This window comes from Anopheles ziemanni, chromosome 3, assembly GCF_943734765.1.
Source record: "Anopheles ziemanni chromosome 3, idAnoZiCoDA_A2_x.2, whole genome shotgun sequence".
Classification (NCBI taxonomy): domain Eukaryota; kingdom Metazoa; phylum Arthropoda; class Insecta; order Diptera; family Culicidae; genus Anopheles; species Anopheles ziemanni.
The window spans coordinates 56911346-56933945 of NC_080706.1; the positions used below are offsets into that span (position 1 = coordinate 56911346).

The 22600-nt window shown below is 40.8% G+C and overlaps 1 protein-coding gene across 1 annotated transcript; it reads right to left on the minus strand.

Moving 5' to 3' along the window:
* Positions 1-6824: 6824 nt before the first annotated feature.
* On the minus strand, positions 6825-21360 carry LOC131288386 (homeotic protein deformed). The gene is made up of 5 exons (XM_058317516.1): positions 20709-21360; positions 18689-18789; positions 18392-18575; positions 7318-7721; positions 6825-7217 (listed from the first exon to the last, which is right to left on the minus strand). Exons 1-5 carry the CDS (start codon positions 21358-21360, stop codon positions 6825-6827), a joined length of 1734 nt encoding a protein of 577 aa, XP_058173499.1.
* Between the last annotated feature and the right edge of the window lie 1240 nt (positions 21361-22600).

The following is a 22600-nucleotide window of genomic DNA, read 5'->3' on the forward strand; positions in this document are numbered from 1 at the left end:
ATCGAGCGAAACAGCCAGCAAATCAAGCGCTCCTCCGTGACCTACCCTGTAGTTCCGGGCTTTTGTGGGTTGAAAATCAGAAAAAGATGGAAATTCATATACACTTATCAGAAGCTCGTTTCTATAGAGGTATCTCACGGGGTGAACAATCTTCGAGAACATTCATTTTTACAGACAATAAAAATCATTCCAAATTTGGGCGGGGTTGGTAGTGTGAACAAAGAACCATAAATAAGACTCAAACAAAGGGCTTGGAAAGTCCAGCTGCGAGCTGCGTTGAATATAATAAAAGAAATATGAAACCCATTCAAACCTGTATTACTTCTGTTTTATCAAAACGTTGTTTGTAGTTTCGATTCTAAAGATCACAAAAATGTGCATGCTTTGAAAATCTCAGGTTTTTATCAAACCAAATGATGTTTTTGTGATTGTGCAGAAAAAAGCTCCCGAAAATCCTTTCTGAAGGATTTTGAGTGACCAAAGCTTTTGAGTGGTCTTTGCTTCCGTATCACTCCAGATGGCGCTCTGGAGTCATCTATTTCGAATTTCGAAAAGTAATCCTAATGGTTGCTTTCAACACTGGAGATGTTTGAACCAAATTTGTATCTTCGTTAAATGTTTTGATTCGAAGCTATAAAAATCAAACTGGCGGTTTGGCATAAAACTAGTCGCATTTTTTTTGTCGATAAACTTGATTTGTTATAGAAGTGCAAAAGTAGTAACAGTATATCACATTAGACTTTCGAAGACGGTATCCGCAAATTTTACTTGTGTGTTTTACCTCTCTTAACAAAGTTTTCCAACCATTCGTCTCAGAAAGGGTTGCTTTCCAGGAAACCTTCCCTTTTTCGGGTAGTCGAACATAACCGGAACCAACAACAAAAACTATTGATTTGCACACGATGTGTTCTTTTGAAAGGTATTTGGCCTGGAAAAAACAATTGAATGTTTAGAACTGAAACAAACCCCCGTAGCTTAGGAACCTATTTTCATTCAACTGGATTGGGCTGGAACTCAATGCAATGCACCGATTAAAAGGCAATTTCTTTCGTAAAGATATCAAAATTCGCAATGGCATAATCAAAAAGAAATTTCCCGATTTGCAGACTATTCGAAACCTGTTTGATCTATTCTCTTCCAGCAAGACATTCTTTGCAAAGAACCAATTTTTGGGTGATAGGATTAGTGGCTCGATTTCGACGAACATCCGGAAATTATTTCCGGTTACCTTCATTCTTTCCAATCCGCCGGTAGTGGCCCCATTCGGAACGGCAGGAATTATGGTTTTGACTTGGTTTTAGAATGTTTTCGGCGTTTCATAGTTCATATTACTTCGTTTCTCCGTGCCTTTCCCCATCCTTTTCAGGTAAGTTAGATTGCGTGGCCTTATTCGCTAGGATACAGCATGTCTTTTTCCTCGCTGGAACATTTTTTGTGACTATTGTTCCGAGTTTTCTTCGCTTCAGTTAGCATTTCGGCTCCGGGAAAAGGTACCCTTCCCGAGAGGATATTTCATGTGGTAAAAAAAACCTCAGGAAAAGAAAACTGCCAGGCGGGTGTGCGCTTGTGTGCCCGAGACGTTGACGTCGACGACGACGGCGACCCCGGCGACGTCGAGAGCCCCAGAATGTGATGTGGAGTGTGATCATTAATCAAATTGCAAGAAAGCAAGTAAACACAAATAGATTTCTGTTCCTGCGCTCTGTCCGAAACGATATCCCGCGCCCTCTCCCTGAGCCCCCGAGACAGTGTGTGGATATTGCAGCGGAGGGATGGCACTTGGTGGGAAAGAGAAAAATGAACTGCATGCAGCTGAACGGAAGGTCCTGTGAGAACTGGCCACCAGGGTCCGAGCCAAGTTTCGCATAATTTCGAACCGTACGTATGTTGGCTGCTGATTGGTTTTGTGCTATCGGTCCTTCGGTACCATTGTGGGTGGTGGACGGTGGCCCCATCGATTTTGAGATTGTTTGATAGGAACGATACCATACCCACGGTCGGCAAGACCGAGTATACGAAGAATGATAGAGTGAGCTTTAAATATCGCCAGGAGCTACCGTCGACTGCCACTTCCAAGAGTGCGTGCTATGTGTTGCGAAGGTGAGAAAATCCTCATTGACACCGGACCCGAGGAAAAATACATTCAAGAACGGTTGAGGGAAAAACATTAATCTTATCTCACCCATGGTCAAACTTTGCACATTCCAAACCGTTCCTCTTCTTGTGTTCCGGCCACTGTTGAGTTGATTGTCGACAGCAACCCTTTTCCCGACCTCCTAGCGATCCTCACCTGCATATATGTGTTCCCCAGAAGGATACAAACGGTCGTTTGTCCGCCGGTTCTGGTGTTGATAAGCAGTGTTATCCTTGAAGTGTGCAGTCCTCTTTTCCCCACCGAAAGTTGCTGATGATTTCGCTCGCAAACTGCCCAGTCCGGCTCAGAGTGGCTCCGACCGGGTTTCGAGCCGTCGAAAAACTGACCATCGCATGACGGCGTGATAATACATTTATAATGTTTTAATTCGTTAATGACGCGTCGCTGATCCAGTCTCTGCCGTAGGAGTGTGTTTCTGGTTGGGGTTGTGTTTGTTTTATTCTTAATTTGACGCCCAAGGCTTACTCACGGACCACCGGACGCATGTAGACAGCCGCCACGCCAGACAGTGGCCGACTGGATGCGTGCTGGGAACTGGAGAATATTCCTCGGGGGTACAATTTTGGCATTGCCTGACACGATGCAGTCAGTGCAATCTAAACATATGTGTTTTGTTTATCTGATGATTGGCTAATTGAATGTGTTCTTTTCATTAGCTCGCCAATGCAAAAGTATTTTATTCGCAATTTATTATACTTGATTCTTGGTTCAGCGAATGGATAGCCTTCCTTTGGGAGTAATTGATCAAACTGTGAGTGAACGGTGCTGCGTTTTAAAATAATAAAACATTTTCCACCAACTAGTGCTTTGAATTTTGCTTTATAACACACCATAGGTGTGTTTCTTCCAATTACCATCATGATTGTATTTGCATTGCCAATGGAGCAATGTTGTTTAATGTTGATGGCTATGAACTACACTCTTAAGTGCTAATTGATTGCAGATGAACCGATAATGGCTATGTTTACACGCAGGAGATTGGAATCTACAAATGCGAAACACGCAATACTCTGTTCCAAATAATTTTCATCCACAAAAATAAACAAACCAATTCTTTCTCTATATATTAGTTTTTGAAATCATAGAAAAACTGATCCTTCATGATTGTGTAAGTGAATCTATTCAATACGGAGACAGATTGCAGGTATATGTCAAAACTGTTATCAAACAATCTTCATATGAAAAATTATGTGTGTGGAAAGAGTGCTCTAAACTGAAACAAGTACTATTTAGCTGAATACCAGATTTTTTCCAACGATGTTACCCTCTTTCAGTGGTTTAGTCATGTGATAAAAAACTTTAATGCTGGTGGTTTTATGTGAGAGCCATCATATAATGTTTTCCACTTTTATAAAATTAGGCTTATCAAAACAATATATGCTTACAAAATCCTTCAAACATCAAATAATAGAAATGAAAGCAAACTGGCGTTATTTCATTTAACCGACTCTTTTTGACACTGGTACAGAACAGCAATAATTTTATTTTTGTAAGAAATATTCAACTTCATGTTCAACTTAAGATTGGATTTGATTTTAAAGTGACTGCACTCATTCTACCGTATTTGATTTTTAATTAAACAAATATTCCGATACTATTTCGAGCCTACAATACTCTGCGCATGATACTTCAAATTTATAAATTATCATATTTATAGAGAAGATAAACGAAGAAGATAAAAACTTTTCAAGATGGTCTCCTACATATCCTGGTAAACATGGGAGTGGTTTTCAACGGCACAACGCAGGGGTACAAAATGGCGAACCATTCTCATTGTTGACGTTCGTCCTTCGTTCCTTTTGCACCATTCTTTCCTGACGGGTAAGGTTTTTCTTTCATCCTGGTTCAGCTAGCCAGTTGTGATGGGACTTTTACTCGACAGTCTCGAACCCTGTCTGCATGCGAAAGTAGATAAAACTGACAAGAGGAGAATTATGCCAAACCCAATCTAATTTTGCGTCCTGGAAAAAGCAAAATCCTTCCCTTCGATGTGCTAATATTTGCTTTCTTCGGAAGGTTTTGCTTCGTTAAAAAGGTGCCCTGAAGAGGGTTCCACATTGAGGGGGTTTCATGAGCATTCCGTGGCAAGAGTCTTTTTGAATAGTAGAAATCCATGTTTATTCAGTTCCAGAAAGAAAACGCGAGGGTCACAGTGGACAAAATTTCCCCTAACATGTTTTCGACGAGTGCGTTGAGAGAAAAGGGCGATGCTGTTCGTGAAGTGGCTTCCATTATGATAGGAATTTAAGCAGACGACGCGCGGCCTGCCGAGCCATGTGCACGCTTCAAAAGTGTCGCCGTGTACAGCTTTCGTCTTTTTCATGCCGTTCTCCTTTATGCTGGGGGGTTAATGCTGGTGGTGGTATGATAATATTACGCTGGATTCGAATGAATTACATCTGGATGAAATGTGACGTGGATTTGACATATCCCAACGGCCTTTTTTTCCTGGGATCGGTTGTTTCCCCTCGGCCCTATCTGAAACAGTTTCCCAGTTCAATCACTCACCCGAGGGATGTTTCTTCATATTTCCACTTTGACGTGCGAGCTACAGCCATTTTGTAGTGTGGTTTGTTTCCACCGTTGTCCTGCCGGCAAAAATCAGGCCCATTTAAGATATGGAGTCGAATTTGCTTTGGCGGTGTCGCTGTTCCAATCCTTGGAATGTGATACTCTCGTGAGAGTAGTTCCGAAAAGTGACCATCGACTCCCGTCGGCTCTTTTGCCTTACCGTCACTTTTATGAGTTTCCTGCTAGGGAGCAATCCGACCGTTAAGCTGCAATTAGGTACCGAGAACGAAATGTGCCTTAAATCTCGTCCCTTCACCTTCGAACGGCGACGGAAGCGGTCTGAGAAAGGGTTTATAATCGCATTGAAGTGTGCCGTGAATTGTCGCTAGCCGCTGCACAAGATCGTCGGGCTCACGACTGGAGATCGGCTTGGGATGTACCATCACAGTGCTATTATCCTGTATTTATTTATGATCTTGCAATGGTAAAGTCAAAGGATTAACCAATTCCCAGTACTCGTACACCCCGGGGCGAAGCATGTCGATCGTAGGTAGAAAAGGACTGGACACTGGTCAATCGGCCAACGGTGCTACTGTTTCTTTTACGGTTGCTGTTTTTATATTTGCCTCGTCTGCCGGGACCGGCATGCCAAAGGGTTCGGGGATCTACAATCTGGACCTGTTGCCAAGCGACAGTGAAAGGCAATCTCACGGGGTGTAAGTCCCCAGGGGAAAATATTTATGAAGAAATAGGTTTGGAAATATTCACAAGGCATGTTTCTCAAAGCCATAATAGACACCAAAAACACACAGGCGAAATTCGAAATTATTATATTTTGCTTTATTATTCGCATGCTGTTACTTCTACTGGGCTCCTCGTTTGGAAGTATCAAACGGCTTCTCTTACCTCTTAGCTATGTCTACACCTACTTACAGTGTTATTTCCGCATATCTGTACATAAACAGAAGCAAACAAAAGAAAAATGAAGAAATAATCTTTGCCAAATGTACCTCGTTTTTGCGAGCAGAATTATCCTCACAAAAAGATCAGTTATATACTTAAGAAACCATACTAACACGATTCCAAACGGTTATACATATAAACAATAAATGGCACATTGTGCAAATTGTACAACTGGGATCATGACACTTTCTTTCGTTACTTTTAATCTAAATTTACAATCGGTTTACAATTTTGAAATAAACAAACAAACCAATTGGCGGTGGTACTTCCAAACCATTTGAGAATTATATCAGAACATTGTGCAAGATACATCGATTTCATGCGATTTGAGCTGGTTTCCTCGTCAGTCGTGTATACACATCTATGTACATAATGGATGTTTTGCTGGCGCACTTTCCTTACATAACTAAATCACTGTTTCTTCCGAATTTGTATCATGGTCGGTGTCGGTTTGTATTTTGTGAAACATTCTGCAACAAACGCATCAGGTGGAACCAAGAATCAGAGAGGGATTAGATGTTGGTTTGGTGAAAAAATATTCTGTTAAATGTTTTTGTTATAAAGGAAGAGACACAGAAAGTTAGATGAAAAATTCGATGTTATATACCTTCACAAAAAACGTTTAGCTTTTTCGTTTAATAATCCCGCTGATACACATGTGGCAACATTTTTCAATCAAACCGACACCAATGAAATAGTAAACCTATAAGAAACAAATATAAATCCTCTGCTTTCACAAACATTCACGAACCAGCAGCAATTTCTTCTGATTCTGGTGAGTGAGCAAATTTGGATATCTTGTGTTTTCTCTACACCTCGACTGTTTTTTGGTGATTGTGGTGCTGGTGTTTGGTCACTATGGTGTGCACTAATGTAGTCGTTATCGTTTACACGGGCACTAATTTGCTCTACCCTCTCACTGCATTATAAAAAAGTTCTCTGAAAAATCTACACCACTTCAAACTTCTTATTTGTCCCAGTCGCGAAACAAAAACGGCTTCCGGTGGAACATACGCTTCATTAACAATTCACCTGTGCCGACAGCACATCCACTCATTCCACTCATGGTCCTAACGGATCTTCAAACGGTTGGATTCACAATTCAGCATTTGTATTCGATCGTTTCTAAATGATGCTTAAAGTTTGAAGCAATGGTGCAGATACGAAAATGAACGCTGGAGGGCACAATATTGTCCTACAGTGCGGTTAGATCATAATCATTCTTAATACTGATGGAATGTTGCTGCTGAACACTGTTCATGTTGTTTGCGGCATTACTATTGTTATTGTTACTGGTGGCTTGTTGGTTGCTTAAATGAGACTGGTGTTGTTGCTGTTGGTGATGCTGATGATGATGGTGCTGTTGCTGCTGATGTTGCTGATGCTGATGCTGCTGATGCTGGTGCTGAGCGAGAAGATCGTTGCCATGGTTCGTGTTACTGGGTGCATTGGACCCGCTAGTTCCATTTGAATGAGGCAGCATGCCCGTGACATCGGAGGCCGAAATGTATGGTGAAGATGCATTATTGCTTGCCGGCATGCCCCCATGGACATCGGACAAACTTTCTAAACTGTCAGTACGAAGGCACTATGTGGGTGGGGAAGAAGGAAAAACAAGATGGTCGTACTTGATCAGAAGGACTTGTGGCCTGCATGGCATGAGTCCGGTGGAAGGCTTGGCTACTTACTTCATTTTGGAGACTCTGTTGCTGTTGTTGTTGTTGCTGCTGTTTCGACTTGCCGGTCATCCCCGTTCCATTCGCTTTACGGCCTTTCTTTGCGGTTCCTCCACCACCCGACTGACCGTTGGTGGTAGTGGCGTTGCCGCCAGTTTTACCCTGGTCACCACTTTTCTTCCGCACATTCTTAGTATTTGGAAGCTTATTGTCTTTCTTCCACTTCATGCGACGGTTCTGGAACCAAATTTTGATTTGCCGCTCAGACAAGACCAGCGTATGGGCAATCTCTATGCGTCGACGACGAGTTAGGTAACGATTGTAATGGAACTCTTTTTCCAGCTCCAGTATTTGGTGGCGGGTGTATGCGGTGCGTTGTCGTTTAGGTTCCATGCCCGGTTGAAACGAGCCATTTGCTAAGGATGCAGAAGAAACAAATTAAGTTTAAGTATGCTACTCGTTAGTAATTAATGCAATAATATAAATTGAAGTAAAAGAAGAAAAGAAATTCAAAACATCTACATCATTTCAATTTGATAATTACTGTTAAAACATTAAAACAGGAGGAAATCTTTATCTGCTCCAAATAAGCTTATAGTCAACTTTTATGTTAGGTCTAAAACTTCCGAATTGGATGCAAGCTTGCATCGTCTAAGATTATATTCTGAAAACAAACTCGATTCTTATCCAATTTTATCATGTGGAAAGGGAACTAAGACCCCTTTAATGTTTGACATAGATATACAGTAAACTCCCGATTTCACGCGGTATGGACTGGATCGTGGGTAAATAAATTTGTATACCATTCACCACTGTTCAAAGAAAGGTGGCATATTATTCAATTTGGTATCTCTAGTAATACAACAATATTCAATTGAACAAGTTTTGGGTGCCAATTCACCAGTTTCATCATAGCATATGGCAAACTTTGACGCAGAATATATAAAAAAAGAAAAATGAAAACAATCTTAGATAATCCGTCAACGGGTAAAATGGTGTCTACTGTATCTTTTTTCTGTTTAATTAATCAATTTTTTGTATAAAATATTTCAGACTTCGGTAAGTTGTGAGAAACTACATCTTCATCATCATGGGACACACAATTTAAGGGAAGAATCATCGGATTCGTTGTTTTAAAATTGTGTTTACAACGTTTTAAAGTAGCAGGAAAAAATATTGAATAATTTTGATAATTTATTTGAACCAACAAATCTCTAGCGAGACCGGATCGTCCACTGTATACATACACAGAGAGAACATTACAGTAAACCCTTAAATTACAGTAAACCTTGGCAGGCATAACCAAAGGCGATCGTTGGAGCATGATGAAGATGAAGAATTCTCACCGTAAACCTCACTCTATTTAACCCAGTGAAATACATTTAAACATTGCGATTCGATGCCATAGAGAAGTATGCCATAAATATGGGAAAAAATAAAAAACATACTAAACAGCCTTTTTATAAAACTCTTAATTTTTCATTGTATGATAACGGTTGTGCGAGTTCTGGGAGAAAAGGAAATTACAAAAACAAAAACTTCAATGTGTTGAAAAGAGCGAATGAAACTCGTCTTTCCTCATCCATACTGTTGACTTATCCTCTGTAGGCTCAGCCAAGGGACGTCACTCGACTGTCTATCCACGCTGCCATTGAATGACATACAAAGCTTCTCTTGATTGACGTGAAAAGTATCTGACAAGCCCAACCGCCATACTCTACCTACAGCATTCGGCCTTCTCTGCCACCATTCCAAACAACCATCCTCGCAATGCCGTGGCGGAATAAAAGACTTCACCGGCTGTATCCTCATTGGGGGGTAATCCATCAGCACACCGGGTAACAAATACTAGGAGCCCAACATTAGATTTTCTATCGGTTACAAAAGGTAGGTAAAACTCGATGTAGCCCGGTTGGGTACCGTTTACGGAACGAGCTGCAATTGGGGAACCAGCGTGTTACTGAAAGCCCATACTTCCTATTGTTTTGTTCGACTCTTTATTTTATATTTCGGTATTAAAACCGTTTCAAATGGCGCGCATCATCTGTTCTCCTCCTGACAGCTACCCGTTGTCTCCAACGATCGTGGTCAACGATCATCATATCAGCTACGGCTTTCTCGGTTGTCTTCGCGTTGTAGAAACAACCAATCCAAGCCCCATTTGTGGTGCAGCCTCACGAAAGTAACGACCTTTGGCGTGACCATACTTCAAGAACAAAATGGTTCGATGGACGATCGACAATCGGTGTTCGGTTATCGAAGCTGCAGGTTGACTGATAATTCTTTTCACTCGCCTCAACTCTCTGCCGCAAAACAGCATGCGGTTGTCGGTCTGATAAATAATAAATTACATTTTCCATACCATACATCCATAGTACCGTAAAAAGACGTGTCTTTGACCGTGCACCAATCCTCATGCATGGACCGTCACGAGACACCTCGCGTATACGTCCCAAAAGAAATAATAATTAATCATTAACGCACTAGGGCGCTTGCTTTTCCCGCCACGGGACGTATCAAACCCCACAGTGTTTGTGCGTAGTAGTGCCATTTCGAAGAACAACACAACAAAGGCAAACATCGGTGACGGTTTTCTGTTTTTGATTTCCTGTAACATGTAAAAAAAAATCCACAGAAGTGACCGTACACTAAGCAACAACCTGCCACACACCGATTCCGGTGATGGTTATCAGCAAGACCTCCCTATTTGGAGTCAATGATACGGTCTTTCCCAAGAGGAGGTCGACGTTATTAATGTGCATAAAACCACGAAATTGTGCTACCAGCCTTTAATGCCAACTACCTCAGGTCTTCCTCTAGACTCCACAAGAGTTCGTTTTCTAGTACTGAAACACGGGAAAATCCGCCAGAAACATTAACTCAATCGATCTCCATAGGTCGGAAGGATATTTCGGATACATATACATTTTAGTCACCGTTCCTACTACTACTCTTGGTGAACCGACATTTACATCGCGTCTCATACAGGCGTACGGGTGGTCATCGATCGACAGTCCCGCTCGTTCATGCTGATGACCGTGTATTGCTGAAGTGTCCAATGGGCGCGACATGATGATCATTAATCTTGTTCGTACTACGCTGCCCAGCAAAAGGCTTAGCGACGAGCCGCGGCTTGAAACGAATTGAGGAAACTTAGCCGTTACTTGGAACATATAGCAAACGAAAGAAAAAAGTTATTACATCGAAATCATGCCGAAAATACATTTGTTTACGATAGTCGAATGATGTATAGCTTAGAAGACATGTGACACATTACAATTAAACAATATAGAAGCTGGTTTCTTCTCGGAAACGAGAGCGAAAGTTGACACCCTTGTTTGCTGCCATCAATCCCGAGTCAGAGCCTTGCAAGATTGGTTCGTCGATCTTAAAAGAAAAGGAAAGGCCAGGGCTTGAGGAAACTTTTCGCAAGCGAAAGTACCTTGGCACAGTTAGCTGAATTACATATGCTGGCCAGATGGAATAGACTGACTCGACGTAGATCACTGCCTCACCGACTATTTTTATTATGATGCCTTAGCAATGGCACAGTAACACCGTAACAGTTGGGCATCGTCGTTGTGCACTGGTGCAGGTTGCCGTAATATTGACGCGAATGACTTGCCAGTTTTACGACCCCGCTCGTCTCTTCATTAGTGCCAGTGCAGCGTCGCGATCGATGGGGGTCCACACTGCACTTTAGGTGCAATTCTGCAACACTAACTTTTCGCTGTAAACCTTCACACGTACGGCGATTGGATACGTCTCAAAGAGGAACTGATCGGCAGGCTATCCACGGTTACCCGAGTGAAATAAGAGGCAGCCAGTGGGGGTTTAGAAAAATCACATCAACATTCACCGGTTCCATCGATCAGCGTTCGACGTTGAACGGGTCGCCGAGAATTTTATTATACTTTTATTCGTCTCCTTCTACCTTTATGGTCGAACCACCCGCGAAGCGAACGGTTCCATAAAAAGAACCCGGTCGTGGGGCAGCTGTCGCGGGGTATGGAAAGAATTTTTCAATTGCACTTTTGTACAAAGGGTTCGAGTTCTTGGTCGCGAAAACCCCAGAGCCTCACAAATACACACGAACGCCGATGGTCAAACATGCAGTCGGTAGGTAAGATCTAATATTGCTCGAAGGAGGGCAGAGTAGAATGATTTGCAAGATTTTTATAAATGCATCGTACCCGTTGCCATTTGTTCGTACTCGTTCCTAGCGAAGTGTGTGGCGACGAGCTGTGCTCAGTATAGAAATTTGCCCTTTACTACGTGGGGTGCAAACTATAGAACTTGAAGGAATAATCGGAATGAGAAAAATAAAGGAAAATCGCAAACACTTTCCGCAAAAAGGCATGCGAAGCTAATTTACTAAGAAATAAGAGGAAAGTGAAGGCACAGCGGCCGGAGGGACGGGACGTGGTCACACATGCTTCAAGGTTAATTGTCCGCCACAAGGCGAGCGCAGTGGCGTCTGTTGCATCCACGATCCACCATCAGTTGCAGGAGCACGGACTGCATGTGATGCAATTGACGCCTGAAAGGGAGGCTAATGAATCGGCACGGATTGGCAAAGCGAATAGGCTATACCTGATCGACTAAGAAGGGCGTTCGAGCACAGGGTGTAGCTCGCCGGTGGTTGTCGGACTTAGACAATCAGTGCCGTTGAGAATTCAGGGAATGACTTCAGATTAGATTTATAAATCGATCCATGAAAACGAAATAGTCATTTTCCGCCATAAGACGAAATGATGTAATGATAACGTTTGATATTGCTATTGAAAATCTTGTCGGTGTGTCACGCTTGAATATGACGCTACCAAACGGGTTGCAAAGTTTATGTACAGATTGAAAAGTCTAGATCCGTCCTTGATTTTTTGTTAAATTATAATCTTCTCTTAGTATGATGCCCCCTGAACGGTGACTCGTTTGTTTTTTGATAAGAGAATAAATCAACCTAACAAATTTCTAAACAGTGTGAAAGTGAAAAAGTTTCTCCAAACAGTTATTATTCATTGTTTATGCATTTCCAACAATATCAAAATTACAGAGTTGTTACATTATTTCATGGGAAAATAAGAAAAACTGACTCAATACATGCATTGGTACACACCGAAGCGTTTGCGTGGCTTCGTCTCCCAACAGGAGCCAAACCATCGAACCAGGGAAAAATTAGAAGGCCCGCCCTTTGCGGATATTTACAAAATACCTTATTGAAACATGGGCCACTTTAGTTTCATATTTGACAAAATTGTTGAGCAAATCTATAAATGCCCTGCATCAGTTGGTATTCTCTTATTAACGCTTTCAAAGTGAAGTTGCTCCACTCTCCACTTCATTAGTATCAATATTAAAGTGCATTTCGATATAGTATATTCATCATGAATTGATAAATTGATTGTAATAATCAAAACCGCATATTGGGACATTTGCTTTGCTATTGGGAGCCATCCCAATTTCTTCGAATCATTCACACATTTTCAGCATTTTCTACTCAGTTTTTGTTACATTGCTTACGATGACTATGTAAGAATGACGCGTCATCGTACGTTCATGCGTAGTCTGGTCAGTGTCGATGCCTCGGAGTGCCATGTCATACCGTTGTTAGCTCAAAGCCTGGCACGATGTCTGCGGGGCTGCAGCTCTTCAGAGCGCATCATCACACTTCTTCTGTCTAGGCAGACACGAGGAAACCCGGTTCCGGATAATTCGCACCCACCGGCATAAGGTCCGTTGGCGTAGGGAATGGTAATACGAAAAGCATGACTAGTGCCATGTGCCAGTCGAGCGAGTGAACCCCAGCGCAGCAACAAACACCAACGTTACCAGGTGGAATGGATCGGGTCCCCTCGTCGTGATCCCGGTTTGGGGCTGGGGACGACGGATAATCAACCTTGTCGTCATTCACCATTTGGGTGGGTGATGACAGACCGACAAGCAGTCCGGTTTTGTGTATTTGTTTGTCTCGTTTCATCGCGTCCCTTCGTTCTAATGATATTCGTTTAACCATCCCGGTGCCACAGTGGAGATCGCTCGTAATCGATAGAGGTAAAAAAATATACAAAAACGTGAAAATGAAACGACATAAAAATGTAATAGATTCCCAACGATCGATAACTGCGTAGCTGATGGCTACTTGTTTCGATGCTGTCCCTTTCCTTTCCCAACTGTCGAACAGTCGAAACTTCATTCATGCCAGCGCCAGCTTCTTCTCGAATCCGTTTCGGTGCAGTGTTTATTAAAATAAATGTTCGATGTAGGCAAAAGAGGCTTAAGACCACTGATCACGACACATTTGAGCTTCGACGGTGGGTTGGACAGTGAGGCGACCGAAGGGCAAGGACAAACGTTCGTTAGCAGCGGACTGGTAGAGATTGATTCAAACTGTGGCTAATCGCTCCGGGCTTTACATGTTGCCACAATCTAAACCAAATCGTCTACACTAGAAATGCAGGAAACGGCTAAGCTAAGCTAGGACTGGTTTGGGAAGTTTCTATTTTCAATACTTTCTATCTATAAATATTACATTGTTTTGATTTTCGATCTTCAATAAGCCTTTTTTAGTTTACATAGCATGCTTTTGTGTAGTTTTGAGAAATAAAAAACTGGTATGGTAAGAAGCAAAATAATTTATTTTTAACCGTTATTCCATTCCCTTTCATGTGAAGATATTTAAACACATCCTAAGAAAAAACTTTCCGTGAGGATACAGCTGAAAAGTATGCGGTGCTGCGTGTTTCGAAAGAAAAGCAGTTCTTGGTGGCACCGTAGATGGTGTAGGGTGGAACGAAAATACTTCAATTTATATTCTTCATCTCGCCCAAAACGAGTCAAGAAAGGAAACTTTTTGACAGCACCCTGATTCCTTGTTACCTTACCATAGGCCACGAGTGTTCTTCCTTCTACTATTACCCACGGGTAAGGGTGGGATTGAGTCGGGGATTTTAGCAAAGTTTTTCCCTCTACATCCGAATTCCACTGCCCCGTTTGGCCAACGAGCGGCGAGCGATGAGCTCATTAAAAGTGACTGAAGCTCGACAAGTTTGACTAGTTGATGGAAAAATGATACACCAGCTTGGACCAAAACACCACCAGTTCCGTTCGGCTGGTCTTTTGCTGCTTCAAAGACAAGAAGTATCGTTGTTTATGAGGGAATATTTTCGTTTTCTATCGCGCAATGGTGCAGAGGGGCTAGCCTTTGCAAAGATTTTTTTGTTTGTAACTTTCCATTCTGACATTGATGTATGGAGCAACATTTAACATAGCTGCGCTCAAAACTTGGACTCCGCTGTAAGTTTTATTTTCTGATTGGTGATTTCTGAAACAATGGGGATTTTTTTGACTGTTTCAAATTTTTCAACAACTAAGTGACGGTTTTCTAAAAGTTTGTAATCAAATCTTGAATGTCCCACGAACAATTTTCAAATATCCTTTGGCAGCAGTGTAAAAAGATACATCCATTTCAACGCCACTGGCGATAAACAGAGCTCCCCTCACGCTGATAAACGTGACACAGAGCAAAAGATAAATTAACTGTAATCGATTACTTTGGCGTGCTATACGGCAACATAGCAGAAACCTTCTTTGCTGGTGCTCCAATGTTTGGATGAAGTTGTGATTGGAAGGACAACTGTGAGCGTCATGCCAGATGGATGGTGTAGAAGTTTAACTTTCACTTAATCTTCACCTTGTTTGGCCACAAGATGCGCAAGGTGAGAAGTGTGGATTTATCGAATTAACACCTCCTTTGCTACATGAATAAGTATAAGGTACTGTCGGGCCTCATCATCGCCTTCTACATCACCCAATTGTGGGTAATCAATTATTGTAGAGTACTTGGGGCACACGTGAAGAACCCCTTATATTTCTTTCGTCCCATGTAGGTAGCATGTGGTGTGAACATGTAAATGTGTGGTTGTTATATTGCTTTACTTTTAGACAAAAAATCGTAGGAAGAATACTATGGAAGGTACATTGAATTTATAATTATAGGTGGTATTTAAATCTACTTTATGTAAAGCTTTTAAACAACTTGAAGTAAAAATCAGGCACTGTGGAGCACTTTTCCAGAGTGGCTGCATGCTATGTATTTGAAAATGTAATCCTTAATTATCTTCCACCTTCCACCTAAATCCTGCTCAATTATGTTTCTGCTCTTGGGTCAGCGGTAGCGTGAGGATACACGCGATGAACAGCTGACAACCGAAGATATGCCGTCTTTCGGACATACTAATTCTTGTTTTTCTAACATACTGTTTATTATTAAACAGGTAATGAGATTCGGTCTTTTGATCACAGGAACTCTATTCGGAAAGATGCGTAGTCCAACTAGGGGATGTAGTACCAATTAAAAAAATTAATCCAGCTATACACTTCATTTGATCATCAACAGAATGATAAAAGTTTGGGCTTTAAATTTGAATAAATTGAACATCTGTTTACTTCATGTACTTTATCCGAGAGTTGCTTCGAACCTTACGGCTTTCTTGAGGAGGTTGAATATATTTTTCTTATATTGCATAAGAAAAGCTGTACTTATTAAGTATAAGAACTTTCAATCCTTCATACATATTTGTAGCATATAGCCTTCATGTTATTCATTAAGAATAAATTCTATAAGCTTTTCTGTTTTGCTTTCTAACTCAATTACGGAACTTTTTACGAATGGTAATTGGTTTACAGGAGCAATATCAATAGAAGATTATAAAATAATACTGTAGTTTAAAGCCACTCTGATTTCTTTGACATTTGGATTGGATTTAGATTTAGATTAGATTTCTAATTGTTTCTACAAATTCATCAACTATATCATATGATAGGTCTCTACCTTCTTTCTGTTTATTATGGCTCCCAAACAAATCAGGCCTATTGTAAATTACAAATTTCAATACTGCTTTTAGATAAATGGGTATTCATGTTGTTCTTTAATGAAATTCGGATCATTTTATGGAGTATGAAATTAATGAGGATCATTTTCATAAAGCATGTGATACGTTTTAAATCGCTCTCAAATAATTTAATTATTTGGATCGATTCAATTGGAGAGTGATGAAGGAAATAATTTAATTGCTTAACAATGCCCACTTTTGCTGGTGACCGGTGAGAATCAAGGGCACTTTGAGTCAAATCAGAAGATCCGATCGAAGCTATCGAAACCATATTTTCCCTAGGATTTAAAGGTTGGTAGGATTTAGAATAATCCATGTCCATTGAAATAATTACTTGTGCAAACCATTTTTGTGATACAACTGCCGTTATTAACACTAGAGTTTCTTGGACTTGCAACTGTATTAAAATCAGTCAAAATGTCAGGCCCGGTAGCTTTTAGTTTGAAATTCCTCGCTATTTGGAAAAATTCAATTTTTCATATATTTGGATAATAGAGATTCCCTACAGCCATGAATTTTAATGTTAAGTCTGTTTATATCAGCTAATACATGATCCATGACAAACATTTAAACTTCTTATTGTACGTAGCTATATTCTTCTTCTTCTTCTTGGCGTAACGACCTATTGGTCATGCCTGCCCGTTAATGCCTTACGAGACTTGTTTCCCTGATGTACGTGGATAGTCAGTCCTCTCGTACAGGGGAGGGTCCGGTCTCGGTTGGGATTCGAACCCACGCCGTCGAGGTTGTGAGCCCCGGCGCTCATGGGCCGATTTTCTAACCGGCGCTAGCGCTCGGCTGTCGCGGACCCCCTAGCTATATTATTCGTAGCTATATTATTCAATTCATTTCCACTCCATGAGTATTTAAGACATTGTCACAGTTACTTTTGGTCACTTTGTTTTGAGAAACCTACAACAAGGCTCAAAATCGGTAACAAAAAAGAATCCGTACACCTGGAACTCTTGACGGAAAATACCGGTTTTATGAGCGAGTTCAAAAGTATCAAACCAGTAATAATTTCTAGTTATATATGTAATGTCTAAAAGAATGATGGCAACTAGCTAATATAATTATGTTTAGGTATTTTTACCATAATTTATAATGCATTTCATGAGCAATTAAAACTATGCATGTGTAGGCCTCACATAGAAGCCTCTTAATTTAGAATATTATCCTGTACATGTTTGACCAAGAAAACCACAAATTTCAACAAATACGTGAAACAATCGAGCTAAAACGATGATCAATACCTACACAGTTCGAAAAGGATTATGGAAATTGAATACTGAAATCCCATAGTAAAATAAATAAATTACCCTGTTAGGTAGAGTCCTATTTGTAAAATCGCTAAAATACTTGCAATGCACAAAGCTCAAGTTCTTGTGTGGGCCACTTATTGTGACGAACCATAACAAATTCGTCTTGAAGAGTTCATGCGCAGGGATCAAACTAACCACATTTCAAATGATTCTTAAATAACAGGAATCAATCATTCCGGTTCAAAATGCCTCCAGTTCTGCGGGCGGCATCCTGCCGACGATAATGTTTTCTTTCGGTCGCCCTAGGGAGCAATGTTTTAGAAAAATAGTTACCCTGCGCAAACTGTAAACAAACTGCATTGTGATGAAGTTACTGATGAAGGCCATCCGTCACTACCGTTTGTGTAGCAATCGGCTAAACCTGTCGGTGTAAACTGTCCTTCGCTTGTCAAAAGGCATTCATCGCGTCATTTGTGAAGTGCCGTAAGATGCTCTGAGCCCAAATGCGACCTCAAGCCTCTGACCTTGGTTCAACAGCAGGAAACTTGAAGTGCTGCAGCAGCAACGCGCCGGAAGAGTGATAAATGGGAAGCAATTAATTTTCCTCAATACTTTCGGCTAGTTTTACTGAGCGTTTTTGGTCCTACATTTTCTTAAAATCTTCCTTTTACCTCTAAGTGGGCATACTTATAGCGACAACTGGTGGCGGGTAAGCTGTGAGATCGGTTGCAATGCCGATTGATCAGTCACGGTGATAAGTAGGTAGACTATTTTTCAAAATTCACCGAAACAGCGCAAGAGCTCCTCGGCAAAGATTGGTGTCGATTGAATTTCGTTAAAGCTTGTTATGTCGAAACCTTTTCCTCCAACTTCCCAGCTTGTCGGTCACTCTAGGAGATCAGGAATTACAGAAAAAAGAAACTTTGTACTCACCGACACCGGCAACATGGATTTTTTTCATCCAAGGATAAATGATGCGTTCTCCGTCGGTTGTTGCGTGCATCAGTTCATCCCCAAGATCATTATCCGAGTCAAGTTCGTCCAGGTCGCCATCGTTGGAGTCCAGCTCGTCGGGTGACCGGTCCAGCATCATGCGCTCTTCGTCGAGAAACTCATCCTAGAATTTGCAAGAAAAGGGCTCGGTTAGCAATTGGTATGAGATCATTTATATAGTGATCATGTTGCATAAAATGCCCACGCATGGGTCTGTACACAACGATATGATCTTACCTGATCGGAACTCGCGTCGTCACAACGCAGTCTCATACCCAGTTCTTGCAGCTGCTGACCCGCTGGAGCTGCCTCCTCTATTCGCCTATCCAATTTCATGCCTGTGGAGAAAGATCATTAAACGAAAGAATTTAGAATACATAACGTATACTACATGAAATTAAAAGTATAGCATTTGGAAAAGAATTATATTTTAAAATGGAAAATCAAATAGTTCTTAAATATGACTGTTCGCATTTCGTCTTGTTTAAGTTTCAGAATTAGAATGTTAACAGAACTATGACATTTGTATACAATATTGTTCTAAACGATAGAGTGTGGTATAATCGTAATTTGTATGTTGCTTCTACATCATTTCGTCTGAAACAAATATCTTTATTGTGTTATTTAGTTCCCTTATTTTCAGTTTCAACATAGAATAGGTTTGTTGTAACACTTTAAAATAAGCACACATTTTTATCAACGCTGTAGTTCTTGGATTCAAGTATATTAATATCAAATGATAATATCAATCATAATATCATTTATCATTTGACTGAAAATAACTGCTGCTTGAATGCCCTCATTGAGTTAGACGTTGGATTGAGACCCTTATTCGAAATCGTTCGTAAAATGTGTATTCGATTTTATTTAAATCTGTGTAAAACATTATCCAAAACTTTAATACAATGTTTCGGTAAATATGCCTGATGGAAGTGGAATACGTCTAGTAATAAGCAATGTTATTGTATTTCATATATCCCACATTCTGATTCTGAAAAGTACAGAAAAGTCTTTAACTGTCCCATGATAACATACAAAACATGTTTGTATTGTATTCGTGGCTATGTGTTGTATGGGAATACGCTTCAAGGAGGCCATACATGGTCCGTTGAATTTTATTAAAAATTAACAAAATCAACATAGAAATTGACAGTATTATGCCGTCCTTAAATTATTTCCTATGCGTGACTTAAAAACAATATTTATTCGATAAAAATTCAAATGCAAAATTAACAAAATCTGTTGTAATTTTTTGACCAGTCAATAATTTGATGTGTAAATTTAGCATAATTTGATTTATTATAAATTTGGTCATAGTTTGGAAATAATGCAGGAGGAAAGGTTGCAGCAATTCGCAACCATTATGAACTATCGTTGGTTCAATTATAAACTAAAAAAAAGGTTTGCTATAAAAGCTTTTTAGACGAGCAAAATTTGTTCTTTACAACAATATGCTAATGAATTTACATCGAGAGATAAATTCATTGATTAATTATTGACTGTATCGTAGAATCTGCCGTAGCTCTCATTTGTACAATTCGCTGAACTGGTTGAACGTAACGTTAGAAAACGTAAAGGGTCGTACTGTGTCTATATCTTTTAATGTGGCACGACATCCCCTAGTGGGACAAGGCCTCTCTCCGAAGAGAGTTTGTGTGACCGAAAGACGGTATATTATAGATCGGTGGTCAGCCGTTCGTAATACCGGAGGTTGCCAGACTCGAGATTCGATCCCACACCTGTGGTGTGGTGTTTCCTCGCGCTACCGCTGCGCCATGGGCACCCCCCTGTGTCTATATCACCCAAATATGAAAAAGCCAAATCTCTTGCCAAAATTCAATAGGAAGGGCTTATTTACAATTTTTTTTAACTAATTCATGTGTAATTATTATATTATTTTATAATATAATATATTATATCTCAAGTAATAATTTACTTGAGAGAGTAAGTAATAATTTACAGAGTTATAAACTATCATCTTTTGAAATCACTGAACACCATTAGTTTGCACATTAATGTAAGAGTATATTTTGCAACAATCATCTACCAAATGTGCACTGAAAAAGTCACTTTTTTCGTCACTTGACGAAATGAGTTACGAAAACCATTATTGTTTTATCATTCTATAGTGTCCTTTTGGTTATATGTTCATGCTGAGCTTGATTAAAGTCTAGTTAAATTCATTCATTTCGCATTATAATCGATTCGATGTGTTCGCAATCCACAACATTTGCTGGTCTCACACCGTTTGTCTTACCGAGTTCCTGCAATCCTAGAGCAGTATTGGTCACTTCCGTGCCAGCACATTGTAACGGTGCGTCCATCATCGACTGATGGCCTTGGGCCGTCGCCCCGTAGTATCCCCCATAGTAGCTGGAGGTTACGTTAGTCGGGTAGGAACTGTTGTGGTTCGGAATAGGGTTGTTCGATCCAGCAGACGGTACGGCTGTAGGAAGGGCGGCGGCAGGTGGGGCTATGGAGGCAACGGGTGCAGGTTGCATTTGCACCGGAGACACGTAGCCATTGTGTGGGTGATGCGCGTGAGGGTGATGATGGTGGTGATGATGATGATGATGCGGGTGATGGTAATAGTGTCCGGCCATAGGCGACGAATAGCCGTTATAACCCGCCACGGTTCCCCCGCCACTACCCGGCCCATTGCCGATTCCGTTTCCAGCTCCACCGGTTCCAGCTCCAACACTGACAACTCCTGCCGAGCCGGAGTGATGCAGTGAGTCCGGTTGGGTGTGGTGCAAGTATTCCGGAGTTCCGGTCTGTGTGATTCCATTGACGCCGCCGTATCCGTTATGAAAACTAGTGTAGTCCTCGCTCGGAGGGAACTTGGGTTCAAGATTTATGCCCATCGATTGAATGTGATGATGCGGATAACCCATTAGGAAGGAGCTCATTTTTCAACACCACGCGGCAATACCGACCCCTCACAAATCGCACACTGACTCACACAATTAGAAACTATCACACAATTTACGATAAACACACAAAACTTGTTGCTTCGCAGCATACGTTTCTATAGGAGCCAGAACACAAATATACGAAAAATACTTTAGGTTGCTGAAAAGCTCTGTTGTCACTAATCACACACTGTTGCACTGATATAACTGATATATAAGATGCGCTATTCGGTACACTTAGTAAGCATCATAAAATAAACATGTTTTCATAAAAAACTGTGATTAAACACCATACGTTGTCATACAGACTCTTAACACACCATACATTTGTAGCACGGAAATATACGTTCGCACATATCGCTCGAAATAACTAGATCACACGCAAATGGAAACCGCCTTTAATAACTTCAAATAATCTGTCAAGAAATGGAAGCCGACCACGTTGTGAAATTACGTAAAGTTTGGTTTAGTTTCAACTAAATTTTTCCTCAAAATTCATCAAGAGAGATAGTCTATGACGGTTGCAGAATAGCTTATAGCAAAAGCGAAAAGGAAACTGTGACTGAAACGCTGCCAGCACTCGCGAATACTTACTGCAGGCACAGCCACTTCATCATCGCACCGTGGTGTCCGTTACCATCGCCACAAACATCGAGAAATCCGTCCGTTTCGATCGACAAACTCTTTTGTTATGCAGCCGAGGGAGTCACATAAACAAGATAGATGTTGAACCAACTGAACCCTCCCCGCTGCAATGAAAAAGCTAAAAAAGATTACACGAAACAGCACTTCATACACTCATACCACGCTTCAATCACTTGGAAAACACTAACACCACTTTTGAATTTCCTCGTAACATCAGGCCACAGCGCGCAAACGCGAGAAAATCAAAAAGAAACGATTCATGGCTCCTCCTACTTGAAGCGTGAAGACCTGGTTTTATATTGGAAAGAGCGAGACGGAATGCATAGTCTTCAGTCAATTTTGTCATACAAACAAGTACAGTGTTGCCAAGAAAGAAATATTCAAAACGACAACGAAAGCTTCAACGCACTGAAAAGTATTGTAATTTGTGATGGTAATAAAAAAACTCAATACTATCATATTACGATACGAAAACTCTTGAATTCGGTAATATGCATCATGGTTCTTGAAGGTGATCATAAAAAGAAATTTAAATATAGTTCCTTTTAGAACATGGGTGGATTGAACTTATTCTAGTTGAAAGCCATAATGG

Coding starts and splice junctions, on each gene's coding strand:
- LOC131288386 (XM_058317516.1), bottom strand. CDS start 21,360: ATGAGCTCCTTCCTAATGGGTTATCCGCATCATCACATTCAATCGATG. Junction 18,576..18,688: donor ACGACGCGAGTTCCGATCAG/GTAAGATCATAT, acceptor TGCAAATTCTAG/GATGAGTTTCTCGACGAAGA. Junction 7,722..18,391: donor AATCCATGTTGCCGGTGTCG/GTGAGTACAAAG, acceptor CTGCATCCTTAG/CAAATGGCTCGTTTCAACCG.